This window comes from Solanum lycopersicum, chromosome 1, assembly GCF_036512215.1.
Source record: "Solanum lycopersicum chromosome 1, SLM_r2.1".
Classification (NCBI taxonomy): Eukaryota; Viridiplantae; Streptophyta; class Magnoliopsida; order Solanales; family Solanaceae; genus Solanum; species Solanum lycopersicum.
The window spans coordinates 88,714,921-88,731,591 of NC_090800.1; the positions used below are offsets into that span (position 1 = coordinate 88,714,921).

At 36.6% G+C, this 16,671-nt stretch overlaps 5 protein-coding genes across 8 annotated transcripts; 3 read left to right on the plus strand and 2 right to left on the minus strand.

The window, feature by feature from the left end:
* Nucleotides 1-57: 57 nt before the first annotated feature.
* Nucleotides 58-4,551, minus strand: LOC101261862 (RHOMBOID-like protein 10, chloroplastic). Its single transcript, XM_004231292.5, has 9 exons — nucleotides 4,197-4,551; nucleotides 3,223-3,476; nucleotides 2,786-2,840; nucleotides 2,617-2,697; nucleotides 2,440-2,536; nucleotides 2,283-2,350; nucleotides 1,764-1,862; nucleotides 1,402-1,443; nucleotides 58-640 (listed from the first exon to the last, which is right to left on the minus strand). Exons 1-9 carry the CDS (start codon nucleotides 4,380-4,382, stop codon nucleotides 494-496), a joined length of 1,029 nt encoding a protein of 342 aa, XP_004231340.3. The 5' UTR covers nucleotides 4,383-4,551; the 3' UTR covers nucleotides 58-493.
* A 37-nt stretch (nucleotides 4,552-4,588) lies between these two features.
* LOC138340763 (probable E3 ubiquitin-protein ligase RHC1A) lies at nucleotides 4,589-7,341 on the minus strand. Of its 4 annotated transcripts, none has more exons than XR_011213561.1 (3): nucleotides 5,427-7,341; nucleotides 5,115-5,307; nucleotides 4,589-4,919 (listed from the first exon to the last, which is right to left on the minus strand). XR_011213561.1 is itself a non-coding variant. In XM_069292898.1 (2 exons), the coding sequence occupies exons 1-2, from the start codon at nucleotides 6,292-6,294 to the stop codon at nucleotides 5,273-5,275; spliced, it is 903 nt and encodes a 300-aa protein (XP_069148999.1). In that variant the 5' UTR covers nucleotides 6,295-7,341; the 3' UTR covers nucleotides 4,589-5,272. The 4 variants fall into 4 exon arrangements, 1 of the variants encoding a protein (XP_069148999.1); XR_011213560.1 differs by having other exon boundaries at nucleotides 4,589-4,958; XR_011213559.1 differs by having other exon boundaries at nucleotides 4,589-4,965.
* On the plus strand, nucleotides 7,330-13,129 carry LOC101257411 (protein RETICULATA-RELATED 1, chloroplastic-like). Its single transcript, XM_004230457.5, has 8 exons — nucleotides 7,330-7,929; nucleotides 8,806-8,970; nucleotides 9,065-9,157; nucleotides 9,246-9,361; nucleotides 11,051-11,149; nucleotides 11,321-11,626; nucleotides 11,741-11,905; nucleotides 12,318-13,129. Exons 1-8 carry the CDS (start codon nucleotides 7,582-7,584, stop codon nucleotides 12,598-12,600), a joined length of 1,575 nt encoding a protein of 524 aa, XP_004230505.1. The 5' UTR covers nucleotides 7,330-7,581; the 3' UTR covers nucleotides 12,601-13,129.
* A 368-nt stretch (nucleotides 13,130-13,497) lies between these two features.
* On the plus strand, nucleotides 13,498-14,886 carry LOC104645217 (fatty acid elongase 3-like). Its single transcript, XM_010316535.3, has one exon. It carries the CDS (start codon nucleotides 13,853-13,855, stop codon nucleotides 14,657-14,659), a length of 807 nt encoding a protein of 268 aa, XP_010314837.1. The 5' UTR covers nucleotides 13,498-13,852; the 3' UTR covers nucleotides 14,660-14,886.
* Nucleotides 14,887-15,140: 254 nt separating this feature from the next.
* LOC101257711 (pathogenesis-related thaumatin-like protein 3.5) lies at nucleotides 15,141-16,671 on the plus strand. The gene is made up of 3 exons (XM_010316538.4): nucleotides 15,141-15,332; nucleotides 15,471-16,131; nucleotides 16,305-16,671. Exons 1-3 carry the CDS (start codon nucleotides 15,272-15,274, stop codon nucleotides 16,447-16,449), a joined length of 867 nt encoding a protein of 288 aa, XP_010314840.1. The 5' UTR covers nucleotides 15,141-15,271; the 3' UTR covers nucleotides 16,450-16,671.

Here is a 16,671-nt window from a genome sequence, read left to right on the forward strand (position 1 = left end):
AAGATCAGCAAGACAGTGCTCCAATAGCCTTCTATCTTAATTCATAACAGAACTCTATTTATTTAACTATGAATAAGAACGGATACTGGATTTTGAATTATAAATTGTTTAAAGCACATTTATCGACTGGATTATTCTACAAAGGGCCAGACGTGCATAAAAGTGTACATTAGATACACACCACCTAAGAGCCTCTTTAAAAACCGTCTGAAAACAAAAATACTGACTGGAAACACTTCAGCACCAGAAGCAGCTAATGAACGCGAGGTAAATAGATGCCTGACCTCTAATTTGCTCTTTACATGTTCTATGGTCACATATTCCATGTACAAAGAAAGGCAAACCATGCACAGCAGACTTGGGAACAGGATCATTAATAAACCACCACAAGTGTATTCATTAATAATATATAGATGCCACACTTGCATATGTATTGGGAAAATCAGCAGGTGCTCAAGGCTTGAGTCATGTCAGCCAGTTTAAATAGTAGGGATTATGACTTGTCCCTTTTAGTTGGAATGAGAGAAAAAATTGGTGCTGTGTCAGCAAATACTCGTCTTCCTTCACTGGAGATGGACTGAATCTCCCATGCTGGGCCAAGAAGCCATGATGTTGCAGCTCCTCCCATTAAACCTCCGAGCTGAAATGTTCATGAGAGCAGAGTTGGAAAATCAGACAACCATTCAAACTTATGCCAATGTAAAAAATTGTTTGACTTGTATGTATTTATTAAACACATATGCTGCATTTAAAACAAAGTGAAAGCGCACAAAAAACAATAGCAAAACAAAAAGAAGAGTTGTAGGAGGAAGTATAAAGAAGAAGACAAGGACATGATCAGTTGAGGTACAGACAAGCCAGTCTGGGCACCACAGTTATCAGAAACAAAAGAGAAAAGATGTAATCAGAAGAGGAATGACTTATCTTCCCATACTACTTCCTTTTTCTGCACACAAATTTGGTAAAACCTCAGAGAAGGTTGAGGTTGGTCCTAAATTGGCTCTAGACAGATTTCTCGATATAAAAAAATAATAATTTAAAACACACAGAATGTACAACAAGCGGAAGGCACCTGTTACGAGATGAACAAACCTTTGTCGGAACATGAGACACCACAGAGACTTTGCATTCTCGAAAACAAAGCTCTTAAATATGGCTTAGTAATTGGATAAAGTGAAAAATTACAGGCAATGATCTTGATTTATTTTTCTTTTCTCTCACCAGAGGTTAAAAACAGCAACAGAAAGAGGAGAAGATGCACATAGGAGAAGCTCGTTATGCCATTAATTGTCGTTAAAAATTAAAAAGCAGGCACATAAATAATTATGTGATAAAAAGCAAGCGCTTTGGTGGTAATACATCCAGATCAAGAACATGATGGCAAAGTCAGATATTACTTACATGTCCCCAGTTGTCGATCCCTTTGGTCATTAGTCCAATTGCCTGCAAGGAAAATGGTTGCCAGCACTAGATGAATTAGGACTGAAATTCGAAAAATAAAAAATACGAAAACAGATCAAACTTGATACTTATGAATCAATAGAGGTGTAAGCATCATGGTTCTCAGGTACTGAGCACAAATATGTGCAGTTTTTATGATTAATTTTCATTCCTTAAACCACTAATAGCATCTTCACCCTATGAAAGATCACAAGAACCTATAAATTTGAAGAATATGCTTAATCATAAGATATGCCCCAATTACTCGCTTGGCGAATGCCAACAAAAGTGCATTGAGCTGGGTAGGGAATGAAGTGTTTTACCAAATTTAGAACAATCACATTTGCTATGTATCGAAGATCCCCCTCGGTGCCTTTGACCATGCCCCTATGCCTCAAAACGAATACTGCAAAAGATCCAACCTGGTAATGACACAAAAACGTGGAGATCAGTATTTCTTAACCTGATAAATGAAAAAGAAGTCTAATTCTTTAATTTCATCAACAACTGTTCAGAAAGATGCATACTTAAATAAATTCCTTGTATTGGCCAGAAACACAACATCAAAGAAAATATATGTACAATGATAATTGAATCTTAAAAGTCTACTTTCTCGTGAACTACATACAACCCAAAGGCAAGTTCATTTTCCCAGTAACACTAATTAAGTCTGTGGCTAAGTAGTACATACATAATGGGTCTACAGAAGTGAAAAGAATTAGATATCAAGTAGTTGGATGACATAAGGAGCAGAAAATCATGAAATAGCATGAAATGATAAACCAAGTTGCATACATCAATTAGCAAGTCCAGTAAAAGTGCAAAAGAATAGCATCACTTACTAATCCAAAAATTGCTCCTGAGGCACCGACTGCAGGTGCCTTACTAAGCCAGTAACTCATAGCTGAACCTGATCTCTTTCATAGGATACAATTAGAATCACTGTATAATAGGAAGTTTCTTTGAAATAAAAATGTCATTGTGGTGATGTGTCATTACTTGCAATTGCAGACGTCAAGTACAGAGCAACATATCTTTTAGGGCCACTAACTTTTTCAACACCAGGCCCAACTGAATTCAAGGAATAACAATTAACCTGAAAGAAGCCACATCTGCTTCAAAACCTTAATAAGGGATGGATTTAGGAATCCAGGAAAACATGAAGTGAAGTCAGACCATGAGATGCACTATGTTTGTATGCAAGAATGACGAAGTAATCAGCCTCCATAGTTGCCCTTTGTCAATAAGACTGTTAATCTGCAAAGCATATCCATCAACCACACAAAGCACACTGTTAATATGGAAAATGATAAGTCAGCTATTTACATATTTAATCCAGTCTAACCTTAGCTCCCCAAAATAAAAGCTTGCCTTCTGTTGCGACTTGTGCAATATATATCCTGCAGTGATTTATATAGAAAATGTTAATTTCTCTTTGTGACAATAGCTCTTAGTCCATTATACCAATCAAGAAGGTGCCTTTTCTGCTTTTATTTTTTTCTGACATTTGCAAGAATGTTTTTCCTTCATTCAGAGAGGGTAAAGGTTAAAAAATTATAAGTACAAAAGCCTGGATCTTTCAGAAAACGGGTTCCTATTCAAAGATTACATAACCACATGATAAGCTCACACTACCCCGTCAATTTGGGATCCAAAGTCGAGAAATTCCTTGGGAGGTACCGACTTAAATAAACATTAATCCAAAACGAAAAAATCATTTTAAAAAAAAAGATAATAAAATCATAATATTCACATCGTTTTGGTAAAAAATGCAAAACTTACAATATGTTAAGTGCAAGGAATATGTTGGTCCATTTCCTTTCACTGGAAAAGAATGATCTTGATGACTTTGAGTATGAATTCTGAATCTTTCTAAATTTCCTTCTACTTTCATCAGCGCTGAAGAATAATAAGCTCATGTCTTCGGCAGAGAAGACATCCTGTGACCACTGAAGGATGTTGAATCCAGTGACATGAAGGGTCCATTTATGACATGCATCCTTCAATATAGGGCCATGAACATGACAAAAGATATGCTGCGGGGCAAGCAAAATGGCAGTTAAGATCTTGTCATTTCCAGAATTTCATGATACCCCTATTATAAGGAGACATGTAGCACATCAAAGCAAATCTGCATATCTGCAACGGGACAAGGTGACCAGGCCATTCAACATCCAGAGGACTCTCTTCAAAACCCTTAATCTTCAGTTCATTTTCTTGGACCCACATTAAAGATGAGGGTTTGTCATAGTTGACAGATAATCAAATTATAATGAATCATCAAATGGATACAGAGGATTTATACAGCCAACCCCAACTAATTGTTATTGACTGTAACAGATCAAAGTATTGCTAATGAATTCCTGTCACTCTTTTCCAAGATTCTGATAAGCAATACATCAGCATGTTAGCAAACATGACACAGGCCAAAGATATCAGCCTCGGTAACCGTGTGAACAGTGTCATTGCTTCAAAATTGCAAAAAAAATAAAAAAAAGGTCTGAAAGGTGAGTTGTAGTATGAACCCAGAAGTCTAATAATGCTATGCACTCACAAAATTAGATTGTGAACAGTCAGGATTCCTACCTAACCTACTGAAGAAATCAAGAAAGTATATTCTAGAGGTAAATTGTTGCACAAGTTATTTGTGTTTCTCACTGTTCTCTTCCATTTTTCCTGCTTGGATCAATTTGCACACAACATTCGAGAACTCAAGAGTTAATTCAAACATAAAAACATCAAGATCAAGAAGGTACCTTGATAGAGGATTGAAGACGACGGTGGAGGGCGTCGCCGAGGCGGAGAGCGGCGGCGTTGGTGATGATGTAGGTGGTTGTGGGACCCCATGTGGATACCGTCTGATGAAATTTGGGATTGGATGGAAGGGATGCCCAACCCGCCATTTCCATTCGGCTCCGACAAATATTCAAAACCCGAACCATATACCCGATATTTTAACGACTGCCAAATCGGTATTAATTGCTCTAACGCCCCTCGTAGTTTCTCATAAATTGCAGATGCACCCGATATAGTTTTATTTTGGGGTTAGGAGTTTAGGGAGGAAATTTGAAATTGGAGAACATATCGAATACATAAAATATATTTTTCTATGTATATACAATAACAATACAGTGAACAATTAAAAACATACCTAATAATATAATGAATACATAAAATATATTTTATATATATAAATTATAATTTATATTAATATATATTCAATAATTTTATAAATGAAACTAAATATAATCGTGAGATAAACGATCATTCCTTCACCTACCACAACAAATGAATTTGTTTATTAGTGGTATCATCATCATTCTAAAAAAAAAAAATACTAAATTTTGAGTTTGAGGTTGTTGATTGCCATATAATTTTGACCATGAAAGACAAATATAAATTTTGGTCCATAAAATCACATTGAACATGGAAAAAGTGGGGCTTCTTTTTCTCTCCAATTCTTCTATGCATATTTGTGCCTGAAAATAATTCCATCACTTTGATAGTACCCTTGAAATCTGTAAGCTATTAGTAAAGGGTCAATTTCATATTTAATAATCAATATATATATATATATGATGTAACACGTTCTTGTGAGCTTCTAGTCAGTGTATATAACTTCAATTCATTCATTTATTTTTTTGAGAAAGAAGGAAGGATAGATAGACGCATACCTTATAAATCTTTTTGATCCCATTCTCAGATAATTTCCATCCATCGAATTCAGAAAGATATATAGTTTTATCAACATACCTGTTTAGTTCCTATTGAAGCAAAGAATGATAAAAACAAACTACTTTGTACTGTTATTAAATGAAATAAGAAACCATTATCAAGAGAAAATCCAAGGATTCCACCAAGCTCTCCCTGCACAAAATTAAAAAAAAAAAGAAGAAAGTATTAGCAATATCTTATAAGTGTGTATAGCAGATAACTCGACCTACTTCACATGTCAGTGTATACAAGTTAAACTCGGAATATGTTACCTCTAGGAAAAGCAGAAGTTGTAGTCTCAAAAGTGTTAAAGTATCTTTCTCTCAAACTTGATATCAAACTAAAAGGCCAAAGAGAGGTAAGCTGAGTCCAACCCCAAATGAGAGGATTCTGTATGTTCTCCTCTTCTTCTTGTTGTTCATTAAATTCATAATTGGTACCAGTTTGATCCTCATTGTTTGAGAATCCTTGCAGTTGATACCGACAAACGGGACAAGTATTATGGAGTCTAAGCCATGGAACAATGCATTCAGAATGATAAAAATGCTTGCAAGGTAACTCTATAACTTGTATCCCAACTTCAAACTCATCCTTGCAAACAGGACAAACGGAGTCATTTTCCAACAGGTTTGGTGTCAGGACAATTCTTGGCAATGCATCGATTGCTGAAGATGGCGTTGGAGGTGGCCCAGGCCTGTCATGATCAATCAATTCTTGAAGGGATGGAAAACTAAACGCGTTCTCATCAGGAGAGACAGGCCTAACAGGTTGATCATCAGGGCCAATAAATTGGAGAATGACACGAGCACGTTGTCTAGTACTCCTACGATGATTTTCATCACCAATATCGCTGTTTAGTTGCCTAATTGGTGGATCAACCATGAGTGCCAAAGCATCAAGAAGGCGAGAATTTGATGAAGGTTGTGGTTGTAGCCTTGTAACATTAGAAAGTACAAGCCTAGGCCTTGTCACATCAAGTTCATAGAAAACTTGACTATAACAATGAGGACATAAAATTTCAAATGGATTGGCTGAGGTTGTCCTTATGGATCTTTGACAATGTCTACACCAATAGTAATGGTATGTCCTCATTCTCTGGACTCCATTGACAATAACTCGAGCGCGAGGGATGGTTGGCATGTTCTTTTATGTGAATGAAGAAAAGAAGGATAGCTAATTAGATGTAACAAAGACAGAAATACAAAGGCTTTTTATAGATGGTCTCAAGAAGAAATGCTTTGCATGGAGAGATTCTTTTTCTCTGCAGTTTCCTTAATACTTCATGACTTCTCCTGCCAAAAGTTAGGTATAAAGAGTTAAGACAAACGTATTGGCAACAGTAAATTGTGTTTTTAATTTTAATACATGAATTCTTTAGTTGTTTTTCAAGATTCTTGTATGAAAAATCATTGTAAAGCTTTAGATTTAGTTAATATCATATGTTGCATAAGACCTAATATAGTATTAGGTGTGCTACAAATATACATAAAGATGATGATAATATCATGAGAAACACAAACTCCGTGCGGGAGATTTATGGAGATTGATGAATTAAGATATCTAACTTTATTTAATAGTCATTTACATGGTATACACTCTCATAATATAGCTAAGTTTTCTTTTTTACTTTTACGTACAGTTTCTTGAGAGCCAAATTTTCTCAGGTTGAATTGTAAATACGTTCTCACTAAAATTATCCAATTTAAAAATTATTAATCTACTTTTTATTGAAAAAATTGGATTAAAAGTAAGACAAACATCACATCGGACTTTGAAAAATTGCTCATCTATATAACCCGTCAAAAGTTTAGCTCATTTATGTCGTTTTTCATTTTAAAAAAGGTATACTCATGCAATTTTTTGTTAACTGAAATGACATAGACGAGTTAAACTTTTAATAGATGATATAGAATAGCTTTTTTTTTAAGTTGGCTGATATATGTGAATATTATCCATCTTAATAAATAATTTAATTAACGACGTGATCGATAGACTTAAGGCATAATACATAAATGTGCCTTTTAACTTGACTTCAAATCACATTTATGCCCTTCAATTTTGAATTTGCACAAATAGACAGTTAAACTTGTATAAAGTTAAACAAATAGTTTTACAAGTCATTTTTTATCCTATGTATATTGTGTCACGTAGAACTCTTATATTTATTTATTTAACAAAGTGATTTTAGTAGATCATTTTTGAGTTAGGGGGTTTAGAGGAAAAAGCAAGTGGCAGCTCTGGATTGGGTTTGTGTTTACCTATTTCTCCTTCATCTTCTTCAAAACCTTAACTCCTCTCTCAACCTTTCCTTCTTTCTTCTTCAACTTCTGCAATCTCTACTCCCATTTTCCATTTTCTCCCATGAAAATTTATCCATAAAGTTTCATTCTTTCTATCCAAAACACCCCAAACAAAGAAAAATCAAGAATGTCTCTACCAGTATTCCAAACTGCACAAATCAAGCCTATCAATACCCAAATCATTCCTTACTCAAAACCCTTGTTTCCCCCTTTGCTCTGTAGCCAAATTAGAGTCTATAAAGTTTGTAAAATCAAGGCTACATCGTCGCCGGCAGTCGATGGAGACCCAGTTTCTGGTTTGGAACGTTGCTTTCAAGGGTCACCTGCGCTTGATCATCCGACGTCTTCGTCATCCTCTACGGTCATGTTTGCGCCAGTGATGAAGGGAGGAAAATATGGTGCGCTTGGTTCGGTTACTTTGGAAAAAGGGAAGCTTGATTTGTCATCGAAGCAGCAGACCAGCTCTACTCCTGAGGTTAGTTTTTCTTTTCCTTTATTCTAGGAAATCGAAGCGTTTTTTTCCATAGCTTCCCAGGTAATTCACTGGAACAGTCTCATCTTTCTTGAGAATTATCTCCTTGTGGTGTATTTATGCTAATACTCAAAACATTTGATCCTAGTTCTTGCTGATTTCGAATGGTAGTTGAGAAGGCTTTTCTAAGAAATAGGACTTGAAGTTAAGAGGCAGTGAGGTTCTTTTGAAGTTGAAGTTAATATAAAAAAATACGAGTGTTTGAAAATTTAGGGAGTTCCAGGGTTTTTGAGATTCCCCAACTAGCTTGGGTTATGAGACGTAGTTGATTGACTGGTATAGAGTTTTAGGAATTGCTTGCGTGTTCTCAGGCTCCTCATTTGTCATTTTCTTTATTCTTGGAGCAAGAAGAAGGTTATTTGTACCAGTAAGGCGATTCCAGTTGCCATTTACAATCGATTGACAAAAGTCTGGCCAACTCTGACAAACCTCAAACACTTAGATGCAAAGTGTCAAACTGCATCTGCTATCACTAAAATGACAATGTGTCCGAGAATTCATAATGCTGAAGTGGCTTATTAGATTTGAGATGTGTGTATGTGCCTTTACAAAGGTATCTTGTTGCCATTTATTCCCTTTTTAGCATCTTTCCTTTTCAATGAAGTAAAAGCTGGCAAAAAAAGTCGAATGCACTTTTTAATTCGGCATATATGATGTGAAATGGTGCTTCTGCTACTATATAAGATATTCAGATTCTAATCCAACTATGTATTCTTTCCGTCTCTGTCAAGATCTTAAGATTGATAACATTGTGGCTTGTGTGACTATTTAGTAAACACTTCGTCAAGCAAATTTGCTTATAATTTAAACACATCACAGCTTTCAACTGGCGGAGGAGGTGGAAATATGGGGAAAAATCTAAATCATGGCGGTGGTGATGGAGGTGATGATGATGGTGATGATGACGATTACTTTGATGATTTCGATGATGGTGATGAAGGAGATGAGGGTGGGCTCTTTAGGAGACGAATGCTACTGCAGGAAGTAAGACGCCTCTGCAAGTGGAAAATTGCTTCTGCTTAATTCTGGATTTTTTCAAACAGTGTCATGTTACTCACAATTTTTTCATGTTGCCCAGTTGTTTGATCGTAAATTTGTTGACGCCGTGCTGAATGAGTGGCAGAAGACAATGCTGGATTTGCCACCTGGACTTCGGCAAGCCTATGAAATGGTAAATTGCGCTATGCAGTTGTCTCAAACTTGTCTCGTTTGGTCGGGTTATTTCGTTTTCTAACTTTAACTTCTGCCTAATCATCCAGGGATTAGTCAGTTCTGCTCAATTGGTGAACTTTCTTGCCTACAATGCCAGGCCTACCGTGGCTAGATTTATTTCTCGGTTACTTCCTGAAGGATTATGTAGGGCGTTCAATGGCAGGTAATGTAGCACTTACAGTACTCTAAACTCCTCACAAGGAAAATATTTTGGACAAAATCTGCCTGATATATAAAATGTAGCGTCGTGACGGAAATATCATTTGCTGTGCAGAGTAGTTATTCTGTCTGTTAAATTAATTTCCTGTTGTTTTTATAAAGTAAAATATTAAGATCCTCTTTTTGTATCTTGCATCTTCAATTACGGTTCTTAGTGTTGCAGTCACTACTTTAAATCATTATTGTGTTAGCTTCACAGACATTTTTGAGCACTCATCTTCCTAGGCTTGTTCAAGATCACGAAAGTATTTTTTTTAGTGAAACAGAGCTGTTTTTACTCATTAGCCCCACACATTCCATCAAAACAGCTACACCGCAATAATAACTAAGAAAGCAAAGCTGAAAAAGGAATTTCTTTTTCTATACTTCTGCAGCCAAGATTGGTGTTATTATGGGATTTTTATTTTGAAATGAGATGAGTTGGCAGCGTTAATCATCACTTTTTAGTTTTTGGTTTTGATCTTCTGCAGAAGTAGGAACAGTCTTGTTTTATCTTTCAAAAACTGTAGGATATTGATAGTGCCAATTTTCCATGAATTCAAATCACTCCACTAAACCCATGTAAATTATAGAACTCTTCAGAATGTAAGTTGCTCCAGCTATAGCTTTCCACAAAGTTGAAAGCTTGTATAAATATTTTTGCCGTTGATAAATAGAACAAAAATTGAAAACAAGAAAGAAGACTGGAAAAATTGGTTGGTGGTTGAATTCGATTTTCTAATTTCATTGGGTACCATAATTGGCAAAAAGGAAAAAGCAAAATGTAACCATTTGTTTGAAGGGATGATGTGTCCCTAGATGCCTCACATCCCTTACCCCAATAGGAACAAGATTTAGATTTCCAAGTTTTCGTATAATACTAAAAGACATCTATACCCACACCTCTATAACATTATCTCGTTATTATTATATCAATTTTCAAAACAGATAAGGTAACCTCAGTCTCAGCTGCTCCATCATCCCCATTGTTGCCAGTGTTCAGTGGCAAAAATAGGAATCTCTACTCTGCTATACTGGCTTGTCAATCATTCACATATTTAAAGCCTTAGTATGAGCACTCATCTAATAAGACTGGGAAACTTTAGTGAAACAGAGCAGTTATTACTTATTACTCATTAGGCCCAAACGTTTATTGAAACAGCTACCCTGCAATAACAACTAAGAATCAAAGCTGAAAAAGGAAATTTCTTTTTCTATACTTCTGCGGCCAAAATGTGGTTATGTTATGGGTTTTCTATTTTGATATGAGATGAGTTGGCAGGATTGATCAATTACTTTTAATTTTTGGGGTTGATCTGCTGCGAGAAGGAGCAGCAGTCTTGTTGTATCCTTCAAAAACTTGAAGGAAATTGACAGCGGCGATTTCCCATGAAGATCAAATTGCACCAGCAGAACATATAAGATATAAAACTCTGCAGGATGGAGGTTGCTCTGGCTATATCAGCCTCAAAGTTGAAAGCTTTGTAAATCCATGGGGCAGTTTGACACCTAAGTCTATGTCATCTAAGCTTTTCAAATTTTTGTTGTCAATTGTTTGCTGTCTAAATAATGTATTTAAGTATTCAGGTTTTTACTGCATATTGAGTGACATCGCCAGCTGCCTAAAATTTTCTGGATTGTCTCTCTGTGACAGGAAGATAGCAGATCCAGCTTTTTTGAGCAAGCTGCTTCTGGATCAGGCACTTACAATTGGTTGCTCAGTGTGGTGGGAGGTAAAAAACCGTAAAGAAAGGTATGTTCTTTATTTATTTATTTAATGTTGTTTTTTTGGGGTGGGGTGGGGTGGGGTTGGCTTTTTTCCACACTTTGGGCATCCTTACTCTGTTCATAAATGTTACTTGCTGATAAAACACAATATAAGAGGATTGACTTAATGCACATGTTCTATTTCACTTTTATCTAGGATTAAGCAGGAGTGGGATCTTGCCCTTCTTAACGTCCTAACTGCAATGGCTTGCAATGCTGCTGTGTTTTGGACGCTTGCTCCTTGTCAATCCTATGGGAATACTTTCCGCTTCGATTTGCAGAACACTTTACAGAAGCTGCCGAACAATATCTTTGAGAAGAGTTACCCTTTAAGAGAATTTGACTTGCAGAAGAGAATTCATTCCTTTTTCTATAAGGCTGCAGAGTTGTGTATGATTGGCCTCAGTGCAGGAGCTGTGCAGGGTGCTCTTTCAAATCTTCTTGCCAATAAAAAGGAGGGAAGGTCAGCATTTTTTGGCTTATTGACCATTTATTTATACAGTTGGCCTTTTGGGTGGATCTAATTTTTCATGTAAGGTATGTCCATTGCTGATGGCTTCTGTTGATCATTCACTAGGTTATCAGTGTCTATCCCATCTGTGAGTAGTAATGCACTTGGTTATGGGGCCTTCCTTGGTGTATATGCAAACCTGCGTTATCAGCTGTTGAATGGATTTGACAGAGCTGTTTTTAACTACTTTGATGTTATTGGGGTGGCTCTCGTCTTCAGCACTGCCATGAGGTATTTAGCTGCATAGTAGATGCTTAGCTGCACAGTAGTTTACTCGGGCAAATTATTTTTTCTTTTTTTGGTTTCAATTTCCCTTTCCTCTTTTTCTACAATCAGTAAAAGTTGGTTATGTTTTCCTATTTCTGTTATTACTCGCTCTTCTGTCAGGTCTATAGTATCTTTTGAATTCTTGGGCTTCAGTACTTGATGACTGCACAGATTTTCATATTTTTTGTGGGTCTGTATGAACACTTTTTATCTTTACAGAAGAATTTTACCACCCGTATCCCAAGATTAGGTGAAATTATATGCAATTTCTTTGATTGGAGGTTGGGTATTATTATTGAATATCATTGATCTAGTAATCATACTGGTGTTTATTGATTTGATCTTTTCCAGTTCTCTAATATTTCATTGTATGCAGAGTGTTGAATGTTCAAGTAGGAGAGACATCAAGATTAGCTTGGCTTGGTGTGGAGGTGGATCCACTGGCTCATTCAGATGATGTCTTGAAGGCATACAGTAGGCCTACTGAAGGAGGGGTTGAGCAGTCATCTTCAAAATGGTTCATATCCAAGAATTCCATTGTTTCCGGGCTTGGGCTTTTGGGTATCAAACAAGGTCAGAGTGGCTCAACGACTGAGGGTGAAACATCAGCTCCTAAGGCTCGAAGAAAAAGAATAGTCAGGAAAAAGGTAGCAAGCTGAGCCTATGTAGTTGATAATAGTACTATTTACTGCTCAATTTTTGCAAACCCAAGCCTTGGATGAGGAGTTTTGGTGTAAAGCACCAATTGGCAAGTAAAGAAAGCTGAGATGCAGGTTTGAATCATGATCATTGGATCCACTACATGAGGAGGTGATTCTACTTTGGATGCTGCCGAAGCTGCTTCTCGGTTTTTCTCCTCATTCCTTAGTGGATTTTAGTAAAATGAGTATAAAGATCTAAAATTTGAAGTTTGCAGTGGCTAGGTGGTTGTAGGTACATTGCTGATCAATCTTGTTATCTTCATATGCTTGTAGTTTCATGGCTACTCTTTATCTTTTAACTGTTTTTCTTTGGCATCCTATGAGGATCATGTTTTCTTTTATTGTTGAGCAGGGATCAACTTGCCTGAGTATTGATCTAGGGGATAAGAACTTAGGTCATTTTCTGTTTATGCTTTTCCTATTCCAACCATGTACAATTTCCACAGCAGGAGTGAATTGGTAACTCTATCTATCTATGTTCATAAAAGTGTGCAACTGCCAAGAAGTTGGTATTTATTGTTATTATTATTCTGTTTAATATTCAAATAAACAGCCTTCATTTTTTTTCCACCCATGAATGTGATGAGCCTTCTGTTTCCTTTTCTCTTTTTAGGATAACTATTCTGAATTCAATGACAAACATATCTAGTGTAAGGAGTATAAATTATACATTAACTTTACTCATCTATTGAGAGGTAGGAATTATCCTACTACCTATTGTATTTTATAAAATGAGATAGCAATCCAATTAACCTCTTTCTGAAACTTTAATTTATTCATTTATCATAATTTAAGTAAAAAGTTTATATAAGATAGAAATATTGATCCTAAAGTCTAAAATGAGTGATATTGTCACTTTTACTTGTTTATTACTCCTTCAATTCATTTTTATTTGTCTAAAATAAATTTCATTTTTATCCGTCACTTTTAAAATATTAAAAGAAAAAAATTAAAATTCTTTTCATGATTTAACCTCAACATTGTATATTTTGTTTTGAAGACACCATTTTAATGAGATAGTTTGATAATTATTTTGTTAATGAGGGAGTAATATTGTAAAGTGGTTCGGAAGTATAAAAGTGAGCAAATAATAAAAAACATCAATCCGAAGGGATGACGTGTTCCTATAGATGCCAAGTCAATTTTCCTAATTGATTACTCTTTATCATCTCAAACAGATAAAGATCGCCGCCGGCGAACGGATTCAGCTATGGAAACTCTTGAATACTGGCTCGTCCATCATCCAATCATCACCAATTTCGAATGGAATCAAAACTCCACATTCGGTTCTTCACTTCTTTTCCTAGCTCTCACTGTCCTCACTTACCTCGCGCTCACTTTCTCTTTCCACTATTTCCCTCTTCTCCCTACACTCTCCCCTGCCTCCCTACGCTTCATCTCCGCCGTCCACAACCTCTTCCTCTTCCTTCTCTCACTAATCATGGCCGTCGGATGCTCCCTCTCCGCCTCCCACCAAATGCCCCATAATGATTGGACTTGGGTCGTCTGCTTCCCGGCTAATCACACTCCCCCACGTGGACCCGTATTCTTCTGGGCTTACATCTTCTATTTCTCCAAGATGGTTGAATTTCTAGATACCCTTTTGATAATTCTGAGCGGGTCTACATCTAGACGGCTGTCGTTCCTCCATGTGTACCACCACGCGGTGGTGGTTGTAATGTGTTATATGTGGCTTTCTTCCTCCCAGACTCTGTTTCCGGTGGCGCTTGTTACCAATGCTTCGGTTCATGTGCTAATGTACGCTTACTACTTTCTGTGTACCTTGGGATTTCGTCCATGGTGGAAGAGATTGGTAACGAAGTGTCAAATTGTACAGTTCGTTTTCAGTTTCCTGATTTCGGGTTTGATGCTGTATTATCACTTTACCGGGTCGGGTTGCTCCGGGATCCATGGATGGTGCTTCAATGCTGTATTCAATGCTTCCCTTTTGGCACTCTTCCTTGATTTTCATTCCAAAAATTATGCAAAGAAGAAGAAAGATGTCAAGCTGTCGTGATTTGCCCGTTATTGCTGAAAAGGAATGAGTCAATTTGACGTATCATTCGATACATACAACATGGCTTCTGATTAAAAGAAAAAAAATTGCTTCTTACCAAACATTTCTTTATTCCCAAAACTCGAATCAAATCGCAAACTAGTATCAGCTATTACTCATTTCAGAGTAGTTGGATTTGCTTGTAACATCATTATTTTGTTGAATGAATGGAAATAGATTGAGCAAAATTCACCTTCTTGTCTAACACTTTATTTATTATATTTTTAATGGGTATTCATTCAGCTTCCCTCGTAATACATTGTATAAATAAAGAAAATTTAGCCTATCACGATTCATACACACACTTATATTTATTATATTAGTAATGTTGGATATAAAAGCATATAAATAGTACTAAGAGACAATTGTAAGGAACACTTAAGTAGGAAAAAGAAATGGTCGGAGGTAAGGAATCGTTTGATTTAAGGAAGAAGAAAGGAAGCCTTATTCCTCTAAATGTTCATGACTCTCTTCTGCACGTATTCTTCTCTAACTTGATATACATATATATATTCACTTGTCTTTCACTTCTTCTTTAACTCACAAACTCAGAATTACTAGTGTTGCGTATTCATGGCTTCTCACTTTACTTCATTTACCAATGTTTGGTTTCTCTTGTTTGCTATTGCCTTGGGTAAGTAACATAATATATTCTCTCCTTCTTTCGCTTGCTTTCTAATGAAGTAGGTGTGGTTAGAGAGTTTTTCCTATTTATTTTCTCTCATGATTTTGATTTTTTTTTTCCGAATAGTAACACAATTTAGTGTGACAGGGGTAAAATTGTCCGAATGTACGAATATTACCATTATAAACTACTGTACAGAGACAGTATGGCCTGGAATTACACCTAAGAACAATTTCAGTGGAGATGGTTATGAGCTGAAACAAGGCGAGTCTGCTGTCTTTACCGCTCCGGCTGGGTGGAGTGGACGTATATGGGGTCGAACCGGGTGTGACTTTGACAAGAATGGTAACGGTACGTGCCAGACCGGTAGGTGTGGGACCGGCTTAAAATGTCGTGAACCGGGTCAACCTCCAGCTTCAATTGCCGAATTTACCCTTGGGGATACTGATTTTTACGATGTTAGCCTTGTGGATGGGTTCAACTTGCCTATAGTAGTAAAACCTGTAAATGGCAAAGGAAACTGCAGTTCTGTAGGCTGTGACAGTGATCTCAGACCAAATTGCCCTTCTGAGCTAGCTCTCAAGTCGGACGGCAAGACGATCGCCTGCCGGAGCGCATGTAACGTCTTCGACACCGATGAATATTGCTGTAGGGGCACATTTAGCAGTCCAATTTCATGTTTGCCTACAAACTATTCAACGATTTTCAAAACAGCATGCCCTGTGGCTTATAGCTTTGCCTTTGATGATCCAACTAGTATCATCACTTGCTCTTCTACTGACTATCTTGTGTCATTTTGTTCGTCAAGGTAAACAACTCTAATCCTTCTCAATTGCTCGATTTTAGCCCCCACCAGCACAAGTATTAGGATAACTCTGTCCAACAAGCCTTGGATAAAACGAAGAAATCATCGAGCATTTCTTGCCCTTACACACTAGGATGTTCTTTTGCTGATTTAAGATTCTGTGTGTTGGATAACAGGAACCAGAACCAGACACAGTGCACAAATCATGGCAAGAATGTGACTTGTAATGGAGCATATGGATTGAATTCACTCTTTAAAACAAGAGATATACTGATGGTTGGATTGGCAACAGTGATAAGTCTTGGAGGATTGATGTTTTGACATAATATTGTACAGATTCTCATCTTTTTGAGCACCTGTTGGCAACTACATTTACTTTTCTCATTCTTTAGGATTTTGATTCCATTTCCTTGTCTTTTGAAATTTTGTTCACTAGTGTGAAAACATCAAAATTTGGCCATTTACACAAAGTGCATAAGCTTCAAATTCTCAGAGCAAAACTGTATATATGGAATATTGTTTTATGCTTTGAAGGTGATAAAA

Coding starts and splice junctions, on each gene's coding strand:
- LOC101257711 (XM_010316538.4), top strand. CDS start 15,272: ATGGCTTCTCACTTTACTTCATTTACCAATGTTTGGTTTCTCTTGTTT. Junction 15,333..15,470: donor CTTGTTTGCTATTGCCTTGG/GTAAGTAACATA, acceptor TTAGTGTGACAG/GGGTAAAATTGTCCGAATGT. Junction 16,132..16,304: donor GTGTCATTTTGTTCGTCAAG/GTAAACAACTCT, acceptor GTTGGATAACAG/GAACCAGAACCAGACACAGT.
- LOC104645217 (XM_010316535.3), top strand. CDS start 13,853: ATGGAAACTCTTGAATACTGGCTCGTCCATCATCCAATCATCACCAAT.
- LOC101257411 (XM_004230457.5), top strand. CDS start 7,582: ATGTCTCTACCAGTATTCCAAACTGCACAAATCAAGCCTATCAATACC. Junction 9,362..11,050: donor TGTAGGGCGTTCAATGGCAG/GTAATGTAGCAC, acceptor TCTCTGTGACAG/GAAGATAGCAGATCCAGCTT. Junction 11,150..11,320: donor GTAAAAAACCGTAAAGAAAG/GTATGTTCTTTA, acceptor ACTTTTATCTAG/GATTAAGCAGGAGTGGGATC.
- LOC138340763 (XM_069292898.1), bottom strand. CDS start 6,294: ATGCCAACCATCCCTCGCGCTCGAGTTATTGTCAATGGAGTCCAGAGA. Junction 5,308..5,426: donor AACTTCTGCTTTTCCTAGAG/GTAACATATTCC, acceptor AATTTTGTGCAG/GGAGAGCTTGGTGGAATCCT.
- LOC101261862 (XM_004231292.5), bottom strand. CDS start 4,382: ATGGTTCGGGTTTTGAATATTTGTCGGAGCCGAATGGAAATGGCGGGT. Junction 3,477..4,196: donor GTCTTCAATCCTCTATCAAG/GTACCTTCTTGA, acceptor CTTGCCCCGCAG/CATATCTTTTGTCATGTTCA. Junction 2,351..2,439: donor CTTGACGTCTGCAATTGCAA/GTAATGACACAT, acceptor GAAAGAGATCAG/GTTCAGCTATGAGTTACTGG.